General features: G+C 42.1%; 1 protein-coding gene across 3 annotated transcripts in view; it reads right to left on the reverse strand.

Moving 5' to 3' along the window:
* Nucleotides 1-7,521: 7,521 nt before the first annotated feature.
* Nucleotides 7,522-25,223, reverse strand: part of ephb1 (EPH receptor B1) — a 176,354-nt gene continuing 158,652 nt past the window's right edge. For 2 of the 3 annotated variants that reach the window (XM_032531327.1, XM_032531326.1), the window contains exons 13-16: nt 16,158-16,307; nt 13,687-13,880; nt 12,296-12,451; nt 7,522-11,579 (exon numbers count right to left, since the gene is read on the reverse strand). In XM_032531327.1, the coding sequence (XP_032387218.1) occupies nt 11,471-11,579; nt 12,296-12,451; nt 13,687-13,880; nt 16,158-16,307 (609 nt within the window). In that variant the 3' untranslated portion in view covers nt 7,522-11,470. The remainder of the gene's footprint in view (nt 11,580-12,295; nt 12,452-13,686; nt 13,881-16,157; nt 16,308-25,223) is intronic. The other variant, XR_004334336.1, reaches the window with a different exon arrangement.

Below are 25,223 nucleotides of genomic sequence, written 5' to 3' on the forward strand. Positions count from 1 at the left end.
GCATACTATACTTTTTCATGCGCTTTTCTGGCATACTATAGTTTGGCTTTTTTCGACATCCTATACGATGACTTTTTATAATTTTTCGACACACTATACTATGCCTTTTTTATAAAAAATTTCAACGTATAATACCATCAACATACTATTCTTTAAATGATTTCGACACAGTATAACACGACTTTTTTCAACATACTATACTACAACGTTTTCATGAGTTTTTTTTGGATATACTACAGTTTGTCTTTTTTCAACATTTTTTTGACAAAGTATACTGTTGCTTTTTATGATTTTTTTGACACACTATACCATGCCTTTTTTTTATAACATTTTGACATATAACACTTTTACTTATGCTTTAGCTCAGTTTGTTGGAGTTTGGTAGGGATCGCCTAAGTTTTAAATTTAATGCCCATCAAGTGCTTATTATTTTTTAAGTCATGTGTCCACAGGAAAGTCACATTATTCTATGTCTTTTTTGAACATACTATTTACTATACACTATATGGCTTTTTTCGACATACAATACTCTGATTTTGTCTATGACCTTTTTCGACACACTATACTATGACTATTTTGTGACTTTTTTCAACACGCTATACTTTGACTTTTTCATGACTTTTTTTGACATACTATAATAGGACTTTTCTGTTAAAAGACTGGTTGGGGTCGCTTAGGTTGGAAGTTTGATTTCCATCAAGTGTTATATATTTGTTAAGTCCACAGGAAAGTCACACTATTCTATGCCTTTTTTGACACACTACACTACGACTTTTACATCTGATGTTTTAAATCTAGAACTTACTATACATTGACCTTTTTCAACACACTATACTATGAATTTATATGATTTTTTTCGACATACTATACTATTACTTTTAATAACGTTTTAAGTCATACTACACTTTTACTTTTTCATGAAGGTCTTTGACATACTATACTATGACTTTTTTCAACACACTTTAATATCTCTGTTTTTGTCTATGACTTTTCATAACTTTTTCCGACACACTATACTATGACTTTTTTCGACACACTATATATTTTTTTACATAGGCCTACTATACTACAACTTTTTGTATGATGTTTTCGACATACTACACTATGACTTTTTCAAAATATGACATAAGAAATATGAGTTTTTTTGACATGCTACAGTAATGTTTTTTTTGACACCCAAATACTAAGAATTTTTCACAACCTTTTTCGACTTTTTATACTATGACCTTTTATCGATACTATGACTTTTTTCAACATAGTCTTCTATGACACCTTTATGAGTTTTTTTGACATACGATACTATGACTTGTTTGACATACTATAATATGTCAGTGTGTTTGGCACAAGGTGAGGGATGTCATAAATTGGGAGTTTTATTTCCATCAAGTGCTAGGTTTTCACATGTCCAGAGGAAAGTTACACTATACTAGTAATTCTTTTCTTCAACACACCATACTATGAATTCTTTATCACTATTTTCAACATACTATACAACTGCAGTATTTTTTTTTTTAAATACTACAGTGTGACTTTTTCCACACTCTATTTTATGACTTTATATGCTTTTTTGACATACTATACTATGACTTTTTAAAGCTTTTTTTTAACATACAATACTCTGATTTTGTCTATGACCTTTTTCGACACACTATTCTATGACTTTTTATAACTTTTTTCAACATACTGTACTGTGATTTCTTTTCAACATACTATTCTGTGACTACGTCATGAGTTTTTTCTACATACTATACTATGACGTTTTTTCATATACAATACTAGACTTGCTCAATAGCTCAGTCTGTTAGAACACAATGATGGATGTCATAGACTGGGAGTTTGATTCCCATTGAGTTCTAGGTTTTTTCAACAATTCTTTTTTGCTATTTTCAACATACTTATGACAATGACTTTTTCGACACACTATACTATGACTATTTTGTGACTTTTTTCAACACGCTATACTTTGACTTTTTCATGACTTTTTCGACATACTATAATAATACTTTTCTGTTAAAAGACTGGTTGGGGTCGCTTAGGTTGGAAGTTTGATTTCCATCAAGTGTTATATATTTGTTAAGTCCACAGGAAAGTCACACTGTTTTATGCCTTTTTTGACACACTACACTACGACTTTTACATCTGATGTTTTAAATCTACAACATACTATACATTGACCTTTTTCAACACACTATAGTCCGAATTTATATGATTTTTTTGACATACTATACAATGAATTTATATATTTTTTCAACACACTGTACTGTGAATTTATATGATTTTTTTTGACATACTATACTATTACTTTTAATAACGTTTTAAGTCATACTACACTATTACTTTTTCATGAAGGTCTTTGACATACTATACTATGACTTTTTTCAACACACTTTAATATCTCTGTTTTTGTCTATGACTTTTCATAACTTTTTCCGACACACTATACTATGACTTTTTTCGACACACTATATATTTTTTTACATAGGCCTACTATACTACAACTTTTTGTATGATGTTTTCGACATACTACACTATGACTTTTTCAAAATATGACATAAGAAATATGAGTTTTTTTGACATGCTACAGTAATGTTTTTTTTGACACCCAAATATTACGAATTTTTCACAACCTTTTTCGACTTTTTATACTATGACCTTTTTTCGATACTACGACTTTTTTTCAACATACTCTTCTATGACACCTTTATGAGTTTTTTTGACATACGATACTATGACTTGTTTGACATATTATAGTATGTCAAACAAGTCATAGTATCAACACACCATACTATGAATTCTTTATCACTATTTTCAACATACTATACAATTGCAGTATTTTTTTTTTACATACTACAGTGTGACTTTTTCCACAATCTATATTATGACTTTATATGCTTTTTTGACATACTATACTATGACTTTTTTAAGCTTTTTTTCAACATACAATACAATGATTTTTTCAACATACTATTCCATGACTTTTTTTGACACACTATGCTATGGCTTTTACATGACGTTTTTCGACGTATAATAATTTCAGTCGTTATTTAGCTCAGTCAGAAGACTGGTCTTCTCCGGGAACCATCACCTTATCGTGGTGGAGAGGTTTGTGTGTCCCTATGAACCTGAGGGCTGTGTTGTCTGGAGCTTTGTGCTCCTGGTAGGGTCTCCCAAGGCAAAGAGGTCTCAGGGGAGGGGCCAGACAAAGAATGGTTCGAAGACTTCAATGGTTGAGCAAGGAAGGGATAGAGAGACCCCGCCCGGAGGAAGCCCGGGGCCCCCGTCTGGAGCCAGGCCCAGACGGTGGGCTCGTGAGCGAGCGTCTGGTGGCCGGGTTTGCCACAGAGCCCGGTCGGGCACAGCCCGAACAAGCAACGTGGCACCTCTCCCTCCAGCCCATGGGCCCACCACCTGTGGGAGGATCCAAAGGGGTCGGGTGCGTGTATATGGGTGGAGCGAAGGCAGGGGGTTCGAGGACCCGAACCGGGCGGCAGAGGTGGCTCTGGGGACGGGGAATTCCCCTCTTTTTGGGGGAAGGAGCCGGAACTTTTGCGGGGGGGAGCGCTACCGGAGATTGGGGGGCTACCTTTAGCACAGTTCCCTTCTGAACCATATTTCCCGGTAGGGGTGGGGGCTCTGTCCCCACTCCGGAGTTCCCCTGGGTAGGTTTTGGGCGGGGTGGGGATATAAAGTCCCGGTAGTGCCGCTGGTTGGAGTTTCCCCCCTGGGAGGAGGGTCGCCCCTAGCCTGCAGGTGTGGGGGGGGAAAATCTGACTGTTTTTTGTGCTATGCACCCAAAAAATTTCGGGGATTTTGCCTTCTTGGAGACCTTTAATGGAGTCCGTAGGGGGCTCAGTAGGGGGCCCCTAGTTCGCGGGGGGGCTTTAATCCACGTGGGGCAATGATGGAGATATTTGGGGAAAGGGGTGATTGGGGGGAAACCCCCCTGATCTAAACCAAGTGGTTTCTGTTTTGGATTTTTGCTAGTCAGGTTGTAAACACAAACACCATGTTCGAACATAGGGAGCTAAAGTGTCTTGGTACCAAACCCCCTAGGCCAAAGGGCAAAAATTTGTTTTAATCGTTTATCCTGAGGGCCCTTTTTGGGCACTGGGTGAAGGAGGGGAAAGCGAAAAAGATCCCATCTGGTGGGATTGGGTCAGGGGGTGGGGGAAAACTCTGGAGGCGGTAAGCCCAAAAGGGAGTCGGTAAAATGGGAAAAGTCCCGGAGGGGCCCCCGTCCGAGGACTTTCAACTCACACCTCCGGGTAGCTTTCGGACATCCCTGTGGAGGGTGGGGGGATTGAACCCGAGTGGAAAATGTTCAAAGTTTCCATTGCTAAAGCTGCGGCGGCGAGCTGTGGTCTTAGGGTTTTAGGGGCCAAGGGCGGTAACCCACGAACACCCTGGTGGACACCGTGGTCAGGGATGCCGCCGAGGGAAAAAGGGTCTTTCCGGGATTATTTTGTCTCGGGAGGACTCCGGAGGCAGTTGCAGGGTACCGACTGGCCGAAGGGCTGCGCCTCTGCCGTGACAGAGGCAAAGCAGCGGTGGGGAGAAGTTCGGAGAAGATATGGAGAAGGACTTTCGGTCGGCACCAAGGGCTTCTGGAAAACCGTTCGCACCTCAGGAGGGGAAAGCGAGGAATCATCCAAGATGTTACGTAAGGATGGGACGTTGTTGACCTCAACTGAGGAGGTAATAGGGCGGTGGAAGGAGCACTTTGAGGAACTCCTAAATCCAGCTGACACCCCCTCTGTGGTAGAGGCAGAGCTGGAGGATGATGGGGGATTGTCGTCAATTTCCTGGTGGAAGTCGCTGAGGTAGTCAAACAACTCCACAGGGGCAAAGCCCCAGGGATTGAGAGATCCGTCCAGAAAATGCTAAAGGGCTCTGGGTGTGGAGGGGCTGCCCGGTTGACACGCCTCTTCAACATTGGTGGAAGTCTGGGACGTGCCTAAGGAGTGGCAGACCGGGTGGTGGTTCCCCTCTTCAAAAAGGGGACCAGAGGGGTGTGCCAATTACAGGGGTATCACACTTCCAGCCCCTGGTAAAGTCTACTCAAGGTACTGGAAAGGAGGGTTCGGCGATAGTCGAACTTCGGATTGAAGAGGAACAATGCGGATTCCGTCTGGTCGTGGAACAAAGGATAGATCTTTACTCTCGCAAGGTCTTGGGGGGATCTGGGAGTATTCCCAACCAGTCTACATGTGTTTTGTGGATCTGGAGAAGGGGGATGACCGGGGGCCCCGGGAGAAATTGGGGAGGTGCTGCGGGAATATGGGGTGAGGGGTCCTTCTCAGGGCCATCCAATCTCTTTATGACCAAAGCGGGAGCTGTGGGCGGGTTCTCGGAAAATAAGTCGGACCGTTCCAGGTGAGGGTTGGCCTCCGCCAGGGCGCGCTTTGTCATCAATCCTGTTTGTAATATTTATGGACAGGATATCGAGGCGTAGTCGGGGCGGGGAGGGTTGCAGTTCGGTGGGCCGGGATCTCATGCGCTGTTTTTGCGGATGATGGGTCCTGATGGCATCATCCGTCTGTAACCATCAGCACTCACTGGATTGGTTCGCAGCGAGTGTGAAGCGGCTGGGATGAGGATCGCACCTCTAAAACTGAGGCCATGGTTCTCAGCAGGAAACCGATGGAGTGCTTCTTCGGGTGGGGGAAAGAGTCCTTACCCCAAGGAAGGAGTTTAAGTACCTTGGGGTTTGTTCGCGAGTGAGGGGACCATGGAGCGTGAGATTGGTCGGGAAAACGGAGGGAGCCGGTGCGGGATACATTCCGTTTATCGCACCGTTGCGACGAAAAGGGAGCTGAGCCAGAAGGCAAAGCTCTCGATCTACGGGGCAATTTTTCGTTCTACCCTCACCTATGGTCATGAAGGCTGGGTCATGACCGAAAAAACGAGATCCAGGGTACAAGCGGCCGAAATGGGTTTCCTCAGGAGGGTGGCTGGCGTCTCCCTTAAAGATAGGGTGAGAAGCTCTGTCATCCGAGAGGAGCTCGGAGTAGAGCCGCTGCTCCTTCGCGTCGAAAGGAGCCAGTTGAGGTGGTTCGGGCATCTGGTAAGGATGCCTCCTGGGCGCCTCCCTAGGGAGGTGTTTCAGGCACGTACAGCTGGGAGAAGGCCTCGGGGAAGACCTAGGACTAGGTGGAGAGATTATATCTCCAACCTGGCCTGGGAACGCCTCGGGATCCCCCAGTCGGAGCTGGTTGATGTGGCTCGGGAAAGGGAAGTTTGGGGTCCCCTACTGGAGCTGCTGCCCCCGCGACCCGTTACCGGATAAAGCGGATGAAGATGGATGGATGGAGAAGACTGGTTGGGGTCTTCTAGGTTGGGAGTTTGATTGCCATCAAGTGCTTATTATTCTTTAAGTCACATGTCCACAGGAACGTCACACTAATTCATCTTTTTCATGACATTTTTGATGTACTGTATTTTTTTTCACCACTTTTTCAACATACTATACTTTGACTTTTTAACAAACTATACTATGACTTTTTTAACTTTTTTTGACATACTATACTATGACTTTTCAACATACTATACTAGGACTTTTTTATAACTTTTTTTGACATACTATCCTACGACTTTTTTATAACTTTTGTTGACATACTATACTATGACTTTTTGACATACTATACTATAACTTTTTGACATGCTATACTATGACTTTTTGACATACCATACTATAACCTTTTGACATACTATACTATGACTTTTTCTAACTTATTCTACAAGCTATATTATTTAGTCCACTTCAACCACATTTTAAGTGCTTAACAAGCACAAAAAAATAAAATAAAAAAACGTAAAAATAAAAATAAAAAAAACAATGTGATAACATGCACAGACAACACACAATAACAAATTCAAAATAAACAACATTAGAAAAAAAAGTAGCAAAGCTCAACTTGAAGTGAAGGCCAACGAATTATAGTGGGCCTTATTCAAGGACTATAAACAGTTATGGGGAAACGCTGAGAGTTGGAAACATCCCCACATCTTTCGACTCACCTCATTAACCATATCATTACTGTGCAACATGCTTTCCAGTGTGCAAATTGCTCTAAAAGTGTCAGTCTCTGGCAACTGGAATTTACGAGACTGCTGTGACTGTTTGTGTATTTGTGTGTGTGTGTGTGTGTGTGTGTGTTTGAGACCCAGACAAGAGTTGCAATCTATTTGATACAGTCCATGTTTAGATGGGAGGATAATTGCCACCAGTTTGTCAATAAAATTGTCACTTTTCTGGAAGAGCCATTTTTTGGGTTTGCGTGTCATCCGGATGACAACTCGTTTATTAGTGGTGGATGGCTTTTAACACGTGCTGCCAGCCAGACCGGCGGTGACAAAATACTGTTTCTTTCCTTTGCTATTATGAAACCAAGCATTACACGTTACACTCAGGCTCAGTGCTGACAGTAGTGTTACTGGATAATAACCCTTCCTCTCTGCTTTTTTGACTTACCATTAATGAAAACAGAATCATAGCCCACTGAGTCACAGACCATCAAGTGATTGACTTGTTTTCCAAGGCGTTTATTGAGTGCATTTTAGTACAATAGTTCTCAGAAAGTTACAGCTTACAAACTCTTGACACGTACTTGTCACAATTTACAAGTGGTAGCTATACATCAACCAAAAGAAAAAGGAAATGGTTCTTAAACAATGTACACACAAATGTGTCCGCTATGCACACACACTAACATACATTCACTCTCTCTCTCACACACAAATAAACAATGACATCTGCCCCCTCATATTTAGCTCCACCATCCATTGTGTACCAGAGGGGGAGGTTTTGACTGGTATCCTGGAAAGGTCTCATTTCCCTCGTTCTTCCTGCCCACAGCAAATCCAAGTGTCCATGGTGTGTGTGCAGTTAAAAGTGTGGACATGAAGTGTGTGTTTTGTTTTATATGTGTGTAAATCTTTGAGTCCACAGTCTTAAACAGAGGAAACATGTATGGAGTATTTTATTACGTTTAAGTTTGTCGTGTCAGGTCATTTTCAGGTGCCTCTGTTCCAACCTATAAAGGACGAGCATGAAATCAGCTACTAGAAGAACGACTCAAAGTCACTGGTCGTTGGTCACTTCTCTGACAGTTACAGCACCATGAAACATTTAACAAGCTCTGTTCTTGGGTTTTGTATCAGTGTGTGTTGAATGGCTTCCATATGAAACCGCGTTTAGAGAGGGACACGGCGACCCGTCTCTCCATTCATCACACTAGGAGTGTCATTACAGTCAGATATTTAGACAGACAAACGGAGCAAATGGAGAATTACACTGTTGCATAATGTTGCATAATGAATACGTTCTACCATCTCATTCACAGGCTGTAGGGTTGAAAAGCAAATACATGAGATTGAGCTGAATAGAGTACTAATGCATTCAACTTGAATTATTGGCTTTAACGTAAGGGCGATTTATGCCAATCTCAAGAAGCATGTGATTATAATTAGGACTATTTGGTAAATCGATGACTGGGAGAATTAGAAAGAGAAAGCAACTGATTTGCCCATGAGGCAAACCAGTTGCTTGTAACAGTATTTTCTATTACCAAACTAAACCAAAGATATTACCATTATACAACAAAGTTGTTAAACTACACTGCGCAATAAAACGGACTGATTAACTTCAATGAGCAAACTTTCAGATTTTCATCTAGCATCCTTTCTTTTTGTCCCGCAACCCCGCCCTCCTGTAAACTGACTCATCCCCCTCTTTCTATCACATATGCACACACTCTGTCAGGTCTCTGCCCACTTTCTCTTCATTAAGCATCAGGCTGGAAATCAGACGTGGGCATAACATAATTGAGGGTTCCTCTATGTGTGCATGTGTGTGTGTATTTGTTTTTTGACAGTCCCATCAGTCACCCTCCAGACCCCTCCAGAAGGGGGTCCCAGCAGGTGTTTTCATCACTGCCTGGGCCCACTGGAGCATGAATCCAACCATTTCTCAGGCCGGGGCTGCCCTGGCCCGGCCCAGCCCAGTCCTGCCCAGGACAGCTTGATTACACCCAGGATGAACGAGCTGGACATGTGCCAACTAGCAAGAGTAGATAGGGAGAGAAGCCAGGACAGACAGTGGAAGAGGAGGAGGATGATGACTTAAGGGGGGTAAGTCTACTTAATAATCTGCTAATGGGCCTGCCATCAATTTCTAATTTGGGATGCAAGGTGGTTAGAACCATATCTCTTCAAATAGGGCAAAAAGGGATTTCAGCAGGGTCACAGCTACTGTACAGAATTGATACTACAATAGCTCATAATAATTGTCTGAAAGCTATGAGACTGTGCTGCCATGGCTGCATGCCAATGGAATACTACCACAGGAACATTGAGGTTAGTTTTACTTTTAAGGCCAGTGTTTTTACTATTTCATCAACACTTGACAAAACTGGGTTCATAAAATATAATAATTCATCATAGCTTTCCCAAAGCCTGAGACTGAAGTAAGCGAACAGCTAGAAGAAGAAAAGTATCAAAACCACCTGACCAATCATACCGAAATCATAAAAGACCATTCCCATCATCCATGGCATCTCTTGGGAGCAATGTAGACGTCTTGCAATCAAATACTTCCAAAGAGTGCCTTTCCAAACACCAATTCCTGCAGCTAAGAGTTATGGATAGATTCATATATGCGTGAAACTCTCTCTGGCACGGCAGCATTTGCAGTTAACGTGCCTACCCATATGGCAGCAGCACATAGTGAAAGAGCAGAGATTTAGTCAGCAGCTTAGCTACAGCCGTCTATGGAAGGCTGTGCTACCCTGTGAGCAGTGTAACCTGTGTGGGCTTTTTAAGCCTGTGTGTTCATCGGGAAGGCATCAGCCCAGATGCTCATTTTTACTGTGTAGAGAAGTGATGCTGAATCATTCCGATTTCCCAGGCCTTGATTGGCTATGCACTTTTAACTTAAACTTACTCAAACTTTAAACTTGCAGCGGATCTAGCCTTGCCCAACATATTTGCGGAAAAAGACTAACAGGATTTGCCTGAAATAAAATCTACTAGATGCAGAGCAATTTTGATGGTGAGAAGTTTTTTTCCCCTATGTGATCAGCAGGTATTTACTACGGATTTGGGCTGGCTGAGGCGTGGAGTTTCCCTCCCCTCTGGATGGTGCTGAGCCCTCCCAACACAAACGACACAACATTAGACAAAAAGAAATAAAAAAAACATGAAACATATCTGTACAAGTAAGTGCTCACCAGCAAGAGACAGCATGTGTACACCCACATTAAACATGATCTCCAATAAATGGATATTTTGTCAATTATTTTAACTCCTACAGCAATTTTCATATAGATCTACAATACCAATCCTTCGCCCACCATTCCTTTTAATGTTGCCCTCAGGTCAAGATTCCGTCAGGATTGTCCTTGTGCCCCTAGAATAGAGAGACGCATGTCCCAGTGTCTGTTGTTCAGTCGACTGAAGAGAACCAGGGCTCCTTATGGAATCTACACATTGCATGTGTCTATCACAATCTAGTCAATAAACATGTCTTTGCCAAAAATGCAAGCAGAGGGTTCTGTACATACATATTCATACATATCACCTTCAATATGAAGGTTTATTATGAAAGGTATAATCATATTTAGCAAGAGATACACATATTTATATTCTCTGAATCTGGGTGGGGCTGTTTAAGAAGTCCTTTGGCAAGGCCTTCCACTCCGGACTCCACAGGTAGTGTTAAAGTTAAAATACAAGTGGGCGGCATCTTGCTATAGTGATAAAAACAAAGAAAACAAAGAGATGCTAAAAGACAAAAATATAGCTGGCTCTAAATTTTCACCAGTCCTTTTTACGATACATTTAGTAAATTCTTCAAATTAACAAAAGATGATGTGAAAGTTGAAAATGGTGCTCCACTGTACATCCCTGTATTCTTCTCCTTCTAATTGTTCCTACTGGCAATTGCTTTGTATTCTGGGACTTATTTCTGGCCAGGTGAAGGCATCTTCATTGCACACATTGACGACGGTAAAATCACAGGTCACACGTGGTTTCTAAATGTCTCACATTTTTGTTTACAATTTTAACATCTTCTAGTCCAGATAATGAAGTACAATATCACTTGTTTAACCGTACAGTCTGACATTGTGAGAGATTCCGTGTCGATGTCGGATTGTTGGAGTTATTTTGGTTCACAATGACAGGAATGGCAGTCCATAACCACAGCAACTGATATCTGTCTTCCTTTCATGGAAAAAATGGAGTAACAGTATCGAGTCTGGACCCTGAACTCCTAGCGTGGATTGCATGAAGTGTGATTGGTGTTAACCATGTGGTAGTGTAGACCCTGGTCTCCTGTTGTCATGGTAGTGGATTAGATTAAGACAATAGTCTCGACTCTGGCGCGTTCCGATGGATCGGGGGTCATTCGAAGGCTGCCATTGTTGTCGGTCCTGCGAATGCTGCCCGTTCCGTGGCACAGCGCCCCCTGTAGTCATGCCATAGTCGTGGGTGACTGGCTCATCTGGACCCTCATGGACTGGATGTTACTCAGGATCTTCTTCTGGTGGCCTGCCAGGGTCACTCCTATTCTCAGCAAGTCCCTAGAGCAAAAGAGGCAGAGAGAAAAGAAAATTGAAAAGCTAGAACACATTTTGAAGCAATAGATGAAAGGCTTTCCATCATGTTATAGATGGAATGGCCAAAAATGGCTGTCATTGTCTGGTGCATTTACAGTCCTAACGTCACTATATACATGAAAGGGCAATTTCAGGGTAGAAAGCCAGTGGCAACAAACAAAAAACACAAACTTCCAAAATTAATTATATCACTTGGAGAAGACTTTGTAATGCATGTTGCTTTGCATTGCAAAGAGACTGCATAAATGCCACAAAGCCCCGAGCATGCATTTTTAATAAAAAATGTGAAAAGGATTTTATATTTTCCCGCATATTTGTAGACTAAGCAACATTGCTAATTAAAATAAATGAAGTGCAATATTTGTGTCTATTGTGTATTTAAAGGATCTACATATTTCTGCATTTTAGAGAATTGGGCATTAAAAAATCTTATTTATTATATAGTAATCATAATACTTGAAGAGCACAAATGAAAATAGTTTTACCACAATGACTTTGTTATTTTGTCTTACCATACAGCCTTTCACACTACTTTGAGCAATCATTCAAAGACTTGAGTCAATGGGCGCATTCATGCTAAAATAACACGCTCTTGACGTTGAGTCATTTTACACAAGTGTGCCCATAAAGTGCCCTATGGGTTTGGAACTGGTCATTTGCACATGAGCAGGTGAACTTACTCAGAGGTCATTTGAGCCACCAGCTGCAGGGAGGTGAAGCCTGAGTTGAGGAAGTTGTCTCTGTACTGGCTCATCTTGATGGCAGCGAGCCAGTCCTCTACTGAGCTGAAGGTGTTGAAGTCAGGTATGGATCTGTCCAACAGTGGCTGAGAAGGCCTGGAGGAGGGACAGGGAAGGAGGGGGTAACAGTAGCTAAGTATGATGTAGTATAGAGCCGGATTTTGATGCAATGTTAAGCAAGGAGGATTTAAAGAGAAGAAGATGAACTGTGGTTACAGTAGGTGTGTGTGAGAAGATGCAAGATGGAGAAGGCCAAAGTGTTCACTGTGTGAGTATTGGCTTTGAAAAGTGTTCTAACTCCTTAATTTTACTAACCACATTTGGTGTGATACACTCTATTTGTATCTACCTACCTTTTATCTCTCTATTCATTCAACTGATTTTAAAGATGAAAAAAAGAGAGAAAAACGCATTAGGGGAAAACTCCAGTCCTTGAATGCTAAGTGCTGCAACTAGAAAAAATGAAAACACCACTCATTGCCTGGTCGATACTATCCCTACAATGAAGCATGCTATGGTGATGCTTCTCAGTGTCTGGTATTAGGAAAGTGGTCTTAATTAAAGAAACAAGAAAGTGAGTTCATTAAAGGACGGACCATGAAGAAAAACCTGCTCTATTGCACAAACTCAAACTCACACAGGGCCAAGAGTTCACCTATACACAGGCACAAAGCCCAAAGCACGCAGCCAAAACAAGTGGCTTCAGGACAAGTCTCTGAATGACCCTCAGTGGCCCAGCCGAAGTCTGGAAACTGGAAAGGAGAATCCCGTGGAGAAAGCTTGCCGTTCACGGAAAGTCCACATCTAATCTGGCCGAGGTTTAGAGGATCTTTGAGAATAGTGAAAAAAAAAAAACAGGCCAAAGCAAGATGTGCAGAACTGGCCAAATCATAACCAATAAGATGCAAAACCAATCAAGGTCAATGGTGCCTCGACAAAATAACGAATAAACATTCTGAATATTTATGTAAATTAGATGTTTCTGCATGTTTTCATGTTTCTAAAGACATGTTTTTGCTCTATCATTATGAGGTAAAAAAAAACAAAAAAAACACTAAATGTGGAAAAATTGAATTTTCTAAGCCTATACGGGGGCATGAATGTGTGGGACACTTAAAAGCAGCAGGCAAAACAAAATCCTGGGGAGGAAAAGTTCAGGTTTGATGCAATCAACAGTAATACATTCATGTTTATTTTATGAGAGGATAAAAAAGTATGCGTGTTGAGTTTGTACAGACAGCATGTGTAAATAATGGATATGTAAACAGATGAAAAGCATATTTGCGTCCATTTTAGGGTAATGTATATGTCATGTACAAGTTTTTACTCACACTGCGGGGATGTTGGCTATAGCTTTGAGGCTGGTGGGGTTACGGATCATCTTGTCCAGGGTGCTGACAATGTCGGTGAAGCGGGGTCGTACGTTGCGGTCCTTCTGCCAACAGTCCAGCATCAGCTGGTGCAGAGCACTGGGGCAGTCCATAGGGGGCGGCAGACGGTAGTCCTGTTCAATGGCGTTGATCACCTGGGGGACAAATTGTGGGGAGGGTAAGCTCAGGTTACATTATATAATACATTTCATACAGTAATTGCAACTAATTGCTGTCAGTTACAGTGTTTTTCTACCAGCTGGCTGGTTGTCAATAATATACTTCATTAAAAACAAAATACTAATTTGAGTTTGCAGTGAGTAATGACATTAAGCATAGCCACTCTGTAATCCTGACACGCTCGTCCCTGCCTCAACACTGTCCCATACAGACACACTCGCTTTGGTCACTTAAGAGACAGTTAACGTTCAGGCTGATGTGCCCTTCCCAATGACTCCAGCCAATCACATGCCACTCCTGGAGGACAGAGCAAGAAGAGAGTGTCACTGTAGAAAGAAGACACTGGGGAATGGGCAGATTGCATATAATTAACTGTGAAACAGATACTTGACACATGTCTCTTAAAGGCTGCACAGGCTATCCTGGCTTTGTTAGAGAGAAGCTATCACTAAGTGGTTCAGGGTCAGAGTTCGAGCAAAGTGTTTCAGAACTTGAGACAGATCTGGAAAATATCTAAATATAAAGAAAAGGTCTAAATATATTAAACCAAAATAAAAAAGAAGAAGCTTAATCTCTATAAAGCCCCTTCTTAGATACTACAAACACTTAAGATTGCCCATATTGCTGCATTGCACATTGATGGACCTAGCTCTCAGCCATATCCTTACATCTATACTGTCTGTAGATGTTTTCTTCTCTTAAAAATGCATAGTTGCAAGATAAAGGTCTGGTGTGAAATCAAGTGTAAAAGATACTATCATTAAAAATAAAAGGCTGCTTTGTAGGTTGCCAACTGCGCCCCGGAGTTGAGTGCAACTCAGCACAATCTTGACAAATGGTGCATATGGAGAAGTAGTTGTGTGCGTTGTGTGTGTATGTACTGTATGTGTGTGTGTGTGTGTGTGTGTGTGTGTGTGTGTGTGTGTGTGTGTGTGTGTGTGTGTGTGTGTGTGTGTGTGTGTGTGTGTGTGTGTGTATTAAGCAGCCGGACATGCTGAGCAGTGCCAGTCCTTTTCTCTGCGTTAGTCCCACCAGGCAGTGTTTGCTGCTGGCCCACTGAGGCAACATCTGCTGGGTTGGATGGTCCTTGTGGAGCAGGGTCCATAGAGGCCTGATGGTTGGCTGGTTGTCACACTAAGGGAGCTTAGGAAGAGAGACCTCATAGTATGGGACTACATCCAATGCTTGTGTGTGTTTGTGTTGGTGCCTGTGTGTCTGTGTGTGGACCTTGTCCAAACGGACATGAAGAACAAAGCAGAGCTCTCAGCAATCACTCATTGCTCTCAAAAACTGGCCAGGAAGGAAAGAGGATAGTGTGAGACTGTGTCCATAATAATTCTGCTTTCAAAGTCAGAGTCAAGGACATCTGCAGTGATGATGCTATTAGATAGGAACTGATAAAAAATGAGTGATTTATTACAGCTTCCTCTCTTACGAGTTCTCCTTGACAGTCAATCAATGGGGCAAAAAAAACTTATAACCACATCTGTACGGAAATGGCCTTACTATTAATGAGGCAGTTCAGATTCAAACGTCACTGAGGTTTAGAAAAGGAAAAACACTTTTTTAACGCTTTTTATGATCTTTCTTAGAGATCCCAAGAAATGGACATTTTTAGAAAAAGGTGCATCTTCAGTTGTGATGCCATGCTGTACAAGTGAGTCTAACAAAATTAATATTATGTAACATTGTTTGACAATTACACTTTTTTTCCTGTGCTATCAAATAAAACTGCCTGCCCATTTATCGGTCACTGTCTAACGCTCCTCCGCAACATCCTGTTTTAAAAGGAAATACATCACATCAGGAAGGTTGTGATATGATTTAATGCAGGGTTCGAGTTATAATCTGAGCTGTGTGGGGTTCCTTAAAATATTGTTAGGGGAAGAGATAAATAAAAATAGGGTTAGAAGCAAGTTTGCAGCTTGCAGCACTCTCATCAACAAGCATTAGCTGGTGCAATATTCTACTGCGAACTGGGTGGCTTAGTGGGGAACATGGTTGCGTCATTCTTTTAGAAAATCTGGTTTCTTTTAGCAATTTTATCTTATGAACGTAAATGATACTAATTACATTGAAAAATGCATTATTTGTGATTAAAATAATGGGTGTTGGCAATGTATTAGCAACCCCAACAGATGTATGATTATACTGCTTTCATGGGAGCTCAGACCGCTCTTCACCCCCCCGGCTGCCACATAATTCAAACCCTTATCTCATGTGTCTTTTCATGTTTACAAATGAACACTTACATCCTGGTTGGACATGTCCCAGTAAGGTCTCTCTCCGAATGACATCACTTCCCACATGACGATGCCGTAGCTCCACACGTCACTGGCCGAGGTGAACTTTCTGTAAGCGATGGCCTCTGGTGCCGTCCACCTCACTGGGATCTTCCCACCCTGTGGGAATTAACAAAAGTGCTGAAGGTGAAATGAAATATATTTTTTTTAAACAAAAGAGTTGCAAAAACGGTTCATTCTTTTCAGTTGTAACACATGTAAGTTTGCCATTACCCCCAACACCACTGCGCTTGCCTCAGCTGTAATAATCTAGCTCTTTATCCTCCCGTCCAACCAGTGTCAATCGTCCGGCAGCCAAAACGCACACACGATTCTGCCTCTGTTACAGCAGTAGCACCTAACAGTGTTCGTCCTTCACACATCGACCAGCCTCACATTTAGCATCTCCTCTCCCACAGCTGTGTTTGAATAAAGCAAGATAGACCTGGGCTTCTGCTCGTTCATCGAGCGTGTCTGCCTGTAATTGGGCTACCTGGGCCTCAGGCATGCCACGCGCACTGTTGACTGAAATTGACAGCTGCTTGCTTAAAATTCCACTCACACACACACACATATATACACACAGTTGGAAACAAATGCACAGACATAGGCGCACACAAATACCCCCCCCCCCCCCCACACACACACACACACACACACACACCACACACACGCACAGCACCTCCCCTTATATCTGAGTTGAGCTTGCCACCAGTTTAATAATGCCAATTAGCTGAACCTGAGCATTTGCTGATAAGCCGTTGTTGGAAACAAACCCAAACCCAGACCTCCCTGTTCCCTGCTCGCTCTCTGAGAGCAAAAGAGGGGGAGGGAAGTAGAGAAAGAGAGATTAGGGAAGAAATAAGAGGCAGAACATAGGTCTTCTGCGCTGTTTCCATACTGCAGGCAAATGGTTGAAATGCATGGAAAGAATAATCATAAACAGGTTTACTTGTGTGTATTCCTGTGCTGTAAGTGGGCACAAGTGTGTCTTGTGTAGATGTTACAGGTCAGGGCATGCGCGGCTTTGCAGAAGTTGAGAGGCTGAGCTCATTAACGTCACCTCTTTAGGGTGAAACGAGATTTAACATATGACCCTGAATAAAGACTGCTGTCAGGATACACTGCAGGATGCAGAGGCAACAACTCAGCTCTCATTGAGCTCTCACCAGCCAGCAGAGAAAAAGACATGAAGCATTGACGGAATAAGGCGATGGTGCAATGTGTGGTTGTGCGAGTGTGTAACAGACGGAGAGAAAATGAGAGAACAAGGAAGAAATACGGAGAGGAAGAGATCAATAGCCGAATAAGGGCTACCTAAGCCCCAGCGACTTCAATGCTTTTCTCATATCTCAGACCAGTTCATATTTGAATCATTTCATCTAAACTGAGACCCCAGGACACATTCTCTTGCCCTTCCTTTTGTCTGAGGGCAAATACAGCTACAAAGATACAAGCCAAACATCTTCCTTAAGAAAAAATAAATAAAAAGGTCCAATCATCTGTCACTCTTTCAGGGGCAATTCTTAAAGTTTCTTTGGACCAAGATACATAAGATGAAAAATGAAGAAATAAACGTAGAATTACACTGGGAAAAAAAGCTGCTCCAAGCAAATCGCTGTCTATTGCAGCCTCTCTTTATCATTACTCGCTTACTCCCTCCCTCTCTCTGTACATCTGGTCTCATGCCCCAGGACCCTGTTGGGGATATGAGCCAAGTGTCCCTGGAACGGCGTAAGCAAAGACACAGGCTTTTACAAGAAGCTCCCTGTGCCCCTCCAATAAGACAGACTTTAGTAATAACATTTCCAAGGCGGGTGAGTCAGAGGCAGCTATGCAAACCCTTTAGTAATTACTGCTGTGGGCCAGAATCCAAAATCCTGCATTAATAACATGAAGTGCTGAACAGCTCGTGAACAGGCGAAAATATAATAAAAAGCATTTTGGGCTTTTCTTCTTTCTTAAAAAGAGCATTAATACCACAAGGAATGTGTTGGGGGTAGAAGGAGTGATGATGGGAATTGAAACGGACCTAATGTCAACACAAAAGCAGGAGTGCTTTGTGAAGCCTCGAAGCATGGGAAAAGCTCTTTGCTTATGGTATATTGTGCTGGCTACTGAAAAAGGAACAAGCTGTTTTATGTTTGCCTTGGAGTGAAATAATGCCCCTGAAACAGAATTCACATAGTCCTATTATCTCGGACAGTTAACTCCAAATTTGTGTAGACGAGCCGGGATGTAGCACAGCCACTGCAGCTGCAGAACATCTAGGCCTTCAGAGGAGTAAATCTGTAATGATATCAATTGATAGTTCTCAAAACTCCCTTGATAATAAATAAAGTGGGTGACATACAGCGCCTGATTTGGCAGAGATACTGGATAGGTCTATTTTCTGGTTGATAAATGGTGGCACTGGGAAGAAAAAGCGAGTGGCCACGAGGGCGTGAAAACCAGAAATAAATGTGCCACAAAGATACCTTAGCATATGTCGTCAAAAATCTTTCCCCAATATCCATACTCGGTGACAGCAATTTTGGGATTCTGAATTCTCACATCATGTGTGTTGTAATTAATAATTTTTAATTTTGATTTAAATTTAAATTTTTGCCATTTCTTAAAGGTCTTAAATGGTGCTCTTTGGATGCTTTTATATAAACCTTAGTGGCCCCCTAATACTGCATCTGAACTCTTTTTTCCAAAATTCACCATTGGTGCAGAAATACTCGTTTGAAAGCCATGATGTCTCTCTCTCATGGGTGGGCCAAATTCTCTGAGCTTTTATTTTCTTAAGGTAGAGCAGGATACCCAGGGCTTGGTTTACACCTATCACTATTTCCACTGGGCCACAATAGGCAGGCTGGGGGAATTCATATTAATGTTAAAAAACTTAAAAAGTCAAATTGTCATGCCATGGGACTTTTAATTTCCACTGTCTGAATGTAATGTGATATGTGCCTCTTTGTCTTTCTCCATTATTTGTGTGTGAGGACTCTGCTGCAAACAAAATCTACTTCTAGGTACAAATACCATCTACACCACAGACTTCAACTACCACACAGAGTCCTGCCATCTTCAGAAGTTTTCTGATGACTCTGCTGTGGTTGGATGTATCAGCAAGGCTGAGTACAGAGCTGTGGTGGGGGACTTTGTCACATGGATTGAGCAGAACCATCTTAAGCTCAACGTGACAAAAACTAAGGAGCTGGTTGTGGATCTAAGGAGAGCCAAGGCAGCAGTGAGCCCTGTTTCCATCCAGGGGGTCAGTGTGGACATTGCGGAGGACTACAAATACCTGGGAGTGCACTTGGACAATAAACTGGACTGGGCCAAGAACACTCAAGCCCTCTACAGGAAGGGTCAAAGTCATCTCTATTTTCTGAGAAGGCTAAGGTCCTTCAACATCTGCAGGACGATGCTGAGGATGTTTTATGAGTCTGTGGTGGCCAGTGCTATCCTCTTTGCTGTTGCATGCTGGGGCAGCAGAATGAGGGTGTTAGACGTTAACAGACTCAACAAACTGATCCGCAAGGCCAGTGACGTTGTGGGGGTGGAGCTGGACTCTCTGTCGGTGGTGTCAGAGAGGAGGATGCTGGCCAAACTACATGTCATATTGGACAATGTCTCCCACCCACTCCATGGCTTGCTGCTCAATCACAGGATCACTTTCAGTGCAAGACTCATTCTCCCAAAATGCACCACAGAGCGCCACAGGAAGTCATTCCTGCCTGTGGTCATCAAACTTTATAACTCCTCCCTCTAAGTGTCTGACACACAGACACTGGACAATATTATCTGTTTTGTGCAATAACACGGGCTTAAAATGTGTGCAATACTCTGCTTATACTATTTATTCATTATTACTGTTCACCATTACATCTCCTAAATTATTTAAATACTGTATCATAAAATTCCACTATGTAAAATTACTATGTAAATACCGTACATATCCACACTCCTTATATTTCTTTATTTATATTTCTACTCTGATATTTATATTCTCTTGTAACTGTAACACAAAATTTCCCTTTGGGGATCAATAAAGTATTTCTGATTCTGATTCTTAAATACAGTTAGTTGAACCGGAACTTGATTTATTATGCATTGCGATATGGATGTGGACAAGTTTGCATCGATGCAGTGAAAGACCACAATCAATTATAGCCTACTGATGCTGCTTTTTGATTTTCCTGTCGCTGCCATTTCACTTTTTGCCCTTTGTCGGTTGTCTGCTGTGTTCAGACCCTGCTACATTCATGGAGTGTCTTTAGTAAGAGCAGGAAAAGGGGGGTTCATATTATATCTGACTGATTTGTTAATGAAAACCATGCGCAGTAATACATAATCACTTTGTTGGTGATATATCTTGATATCGAATCAAGTCGTTGACCAGATAATCGTAACTGAATTGAATCGTGAGACCAGTGAATGTACACAACCCTAATGCATGTGGACAGCACATCCAGCCATGGTTGCACACATCATGCTCTTCCAGAACACCTTTAGCGAACACAGGAGTGTGCTGTCAACCTACTGTAATGTCACCAGAATGAGATAACAGTACTGGTTCCACCTGGTTGTGACCGCCTGTGACAGGTGTTGACTGGGGTGACAGCTAGCGACACGTCTGGAATGCGACTGCAACGGAGATGTGCTGGGACTGTCAGGTTCAGAGTGTGTTTCTGTGACAGCCAGGTCCGAAAACATGTGCTGGCCACGTGTGTACTTACTGGTGTCTGTCATGGTCTCTGGGCCCAATAATTTGTAGACCGTAATACACATAGCAAGGATATGAAACACCTGTCATGTCTTTGCAGTGGCTTGAGCTATCCATCCACCAATGTGCCAGATACCTTCATGTAGACTGTCAGTGACATGGTGCAGCAGAATAAAGCAAAATCCGGAGCAAATATACCTGTCAGATTACAATGATCAGTCATCACTAACATGAAGCAATGTCACAGATAAGCGTACGGTAATTGAAAAAGAACAGTCCAGTGTTTGGTCTTTTTTTTATTCAGTGTTTTAACTTCACACAAGCTAGTTAGAGATTCCAAGTCAACTTTCTCCTTAATCTGGAAGGCAAATATGTAGATCTCTCTCTCCCTCTCTTCTCTCCCCCTCTCATTCCCTCTTGTTCTTTCCTTTACTCCTCCGACTTCAGTTATCCATTTCCAAACAATGCACACTCAAATGGACTTGAGCACATTTACTTAGGCTGGGGAGAGTGCTCCATCAACATCCTTTTAATGAAATCCTGAGAGCAACGATCTGCCCTGGATGTCTGCCCAAATAGAATGAGAAAGAGTGTGAGAGAGAGGCCGGGAGAGGAAGAGTGATATTGGGAGATGGGGTGAAAAATAGAACAAGGAAAAAAAAAAGGGGGTTGGGGTTGGTGACAGTGATGTTGGTTTCTCAGACACCCATGGGAATGTCTGGTGGAGGGAAAGACACAGTTCTTTCACCATATATACACAATGGAGTCACACAAAACTTGAGGGACGCATTTGTAAAAGTTATATTTTGTGTTCCAAAGATCCTAAACAGATTCACATTAGCCAAGGAACTCTTTGAGGCTTTTTGTTTTTAGATTTGATTAACAAACAAATTCTGAAAAATGTCTGTATACTGCGTGGGAAGACAACAGAAGGGAATGAAATAAGACCATACACCCAGAATAGCTTCTCATAATTGCTCTACTTCTGACAAGGAAAGAAAAAATTGAATCAAGATTAAAATACGAATGCTTCATATCTCTGAGAACATTCTTCCTGAAGCATTCTGATCCCATTTCAAAAATAATTGCTGCGTGGAAGTAAAATCCTGTCAGGTTACAGTATAAATGACAGCACAATACAGCAAGAAAGAAACCGATACTGGACTATTTTAGTGATAAGCTTCTATCCCTGCAAGTGTGCTTATAACAGAAGAAAAAGAGAAAAAAGATAATGTATCTTGTGCTCCACTCCAACTGCATCCAAACATGTAACTTCATAGTGTTACACGTCTCCTATGCCATTAGCACATTGTGCAGGACTTCCTTACTTTATTTAATTTAAATCTTGGCTCAGCTTTCACCATAACAAATAGTGATTATGTAAACCATATTTATATGCATCATGCCAGGTGAGAATTGTGATCTTGATGACAGTTCCCATTTTATAACTGTAATAGCAGCGTTGGGCAAACATTAGGAAAGGTACGTTTCATTTGATTGTCCAACGTAGGGCTGCATCTAATTCTCATTATTAGTTAGTCTGTCTCTTGTTTTTCTTGCTGAATTGTTTTGTCTAAAAACTGCAAGACGTATGTCAAGAGACTAATGTCCAAAGACTAATGTCAAGGCAAAAACGTACTACGAACCCAGTCTGAGTCTCCCAGCTAGCTGCTCGAACCACAGATGCGTAAGATTCAATAGGTAAAAACCCAGCTTCTCTATTAGAGACTATCACAATAAATGCGCTGTGACAAATCCAGCAGGCAACTTCAGCCTTTCATATAAGGATACAGACCCAAGCTCTAGTTTTGGTAATTGCTGCCTTGTCTGTCGGTCGTTAAACCAGGTTTGAAGTCAAACCAACATTCACGAATAACCTGGTTTTGATGAGACTTGGATGGTGTGTGAACCTGGCAGCTTCTATGTGATGACAGAGCCGTAGTGGTGTATGGAGTCGCTGAGTTTAACAGCTTGTTAGGATTTCTAACTAAATGTGTTCAACTCTCACTCACAGAAAACACACAAGGTTTGATTTGCCATTCATTGGCTTTTTTTAAATCAATCTGGTGCTGCTCATTTCGACTATTTAGGTTGTTAAAGCTTCTCTGGCTTAAATGTAGTTTAAGGCTGTGAAAATTGTTTTTATAGCCTTCACGGCTGTATGCATTCAGGGCCCTATCTTGCACCTAGCACAAGTGACTTTGTATACCGACGCATGTATCATTCCTATTTGGCACCCGACGCACAGCAAACTTTTCCCTCCACAGATGCACGTCGGTAAATTAAGGAATGAACTTGCGCTCCCGGGGGCGGTTCAGCAAAAAGAGGAGGAGTGTTCAGGCGCAAACGTTCCCTGGTGCTATTTTGCAGTTTCAGAAAACAATTATGCCACAGACCAGGAAAAACCTAGTATAACGTCACTGGCTCTTTATTCAGATGCTATTTTAGGGGCGCATGCTTGGTCATAATGTTGCTTTGTGCACAACTCGCATACACTTTGCTTCTCTCATCTACACAGACGTAGCAGTTTCCATTTTTGCAAACCACACATAATTACAACAAGGGAAAATATTACTAAAAATGTGCTTCAGGTGTTTGGATAAGTATGGAGGCAGTTAACAGTATCGTCCTCAAAAGGTCACTGCATTCTCTGTGGCTTGTTGTGTTTTAAACAACATTTCCATGAATCACGGATGTGTTGATGACCTAAATGAGAAACCATTAGAGGACTTAAGGAGACGTGATGTTGAACTGCATGTGTGGATGCCACTTAACCCAAACGCTCCCAGCAGCAGCAGCACGGGAGAGGAAAGCTCATCTGACAGAAGAGCACCATAGTGAGGTAAGCAATGTGATATCGGTCTAATGTTAGACTACATTCATAACCTTGTGTTTCAGTGAGAGTGAGCCCAAGACATCGGATAGTATGTCTTTGTGACATTTCTTTATTTACATTTTGTCAAAAAAGAAAAAAATCAATAGCAAACTAACTGAAAAGAAACAACACTAACAGCAAATGAAAACTAATTATTTTTCCATCCTCTGATAGGCATGCAACGTGCGCCACGGCGGGATTGGACACTTGAGTGGCGATGAACGATGTGCTCCTGGTGGAGTCGGTGGACGGAGATGGAATGGGGGGAGGGGGATGGTGCACAACAGGAGGATTTGTTACAACAGAGGGGCACAACAGGAGCAGGTGGTGCGTTTGGAGTCTGCAGCAATCCTCTCCAGGCTTGAGGAGATGCACCCAAGAGGCTGCAGAAACATCGCCACCCGGTCAAGACGGTCATTTATACTTTGCCTCATCCCGGAAAGTTCCCGCACCAGCCCCGACGAGGTTGTAAGGCTGTGAACTGCTCCTGGAGTGCTCCTGGCAAATCCGCCATTATAATAGCAATCCGCCAAGGAACCAGTGCGCCTGCTTTTAATGGGAATGTGAGATGACGATCTGATTGGCTTTTTTGCACGATATGCCCAAACCACACCTATGAGTAAAGTAGCTACTTCAGACCAACCCATTTTAGATTTGCGTCAGGCGCAAGAGTCATTTATCCCGCCGGTATAATAGCGACAGCGCCCGAGATCAACCCATAACCCTTTGATACTTGCATTTCAGATAGTTAAACTAGGGCCCACAATGTCACCCAGTTGTGACGGTGACATAGCAATCTGGCTCTGCAGATTCGTTTTTGGGAGACGTCTTGAAGTTGGTTGCAATACTTTTGTGTCATTCTTAATTATTTGCAATTCACATAACAGAATTGGCCATGTATGTACCATCTAGATCCACACACACATTTGTATGCGTTACTTTTTTGTGCGGTTTTGTCCCCTACACACACAATTGAAAAAAACATCTGTTCATCATATCTCTGGCATCTGCTGGCACCATCAAATTCATTCTAGAAACTACCACGAAACATGCTAATATGGACAGTGATCTTGGCCCCACGTTTTTTTTTTTTTTTTACCGAATGTGGACAATAGGCAATACCACTTTTAACAATCTAATCAAACTTGAGCCCAACCTGATGATGGGGATGAGGCGTGCTAATATTGTTCCTCGTGTTGTTAAAGCTAATGGGAAGGTAGTTATAAAGGCCTATTTAATGGGAACAATATGAAAAAAGCAACGGTCATGTCTGTGCTTTGATTTTAAAGATCTTAAAAAGCTTCTTATGTTGAAGTTACTTTTTTTAGACAACTAATTAAATCTCCTTTTTGTGACACTACAGTCTTCGGTCCAGTAGTTATTATGGAGACAAAAGCCTACCAACAGAGAATGTATCACTTTTACTGATTTAGTTGTACACAAACCC

Source organism: Etheostoma spectabile, chromosome 12 (genome assembly GCF_008692095.1).
Source record: "Etheostoma spectabile isolate EspeVRDwgs_2016 chromosome 12, UIUC_Espe_1.0, whole genome shotgun sequence".
NCBI lineage: Eukaryota > Metazoa > Chordata > Actinopteri > Perciformes > Percidae > Etheostoma > Etheostoma spectabile.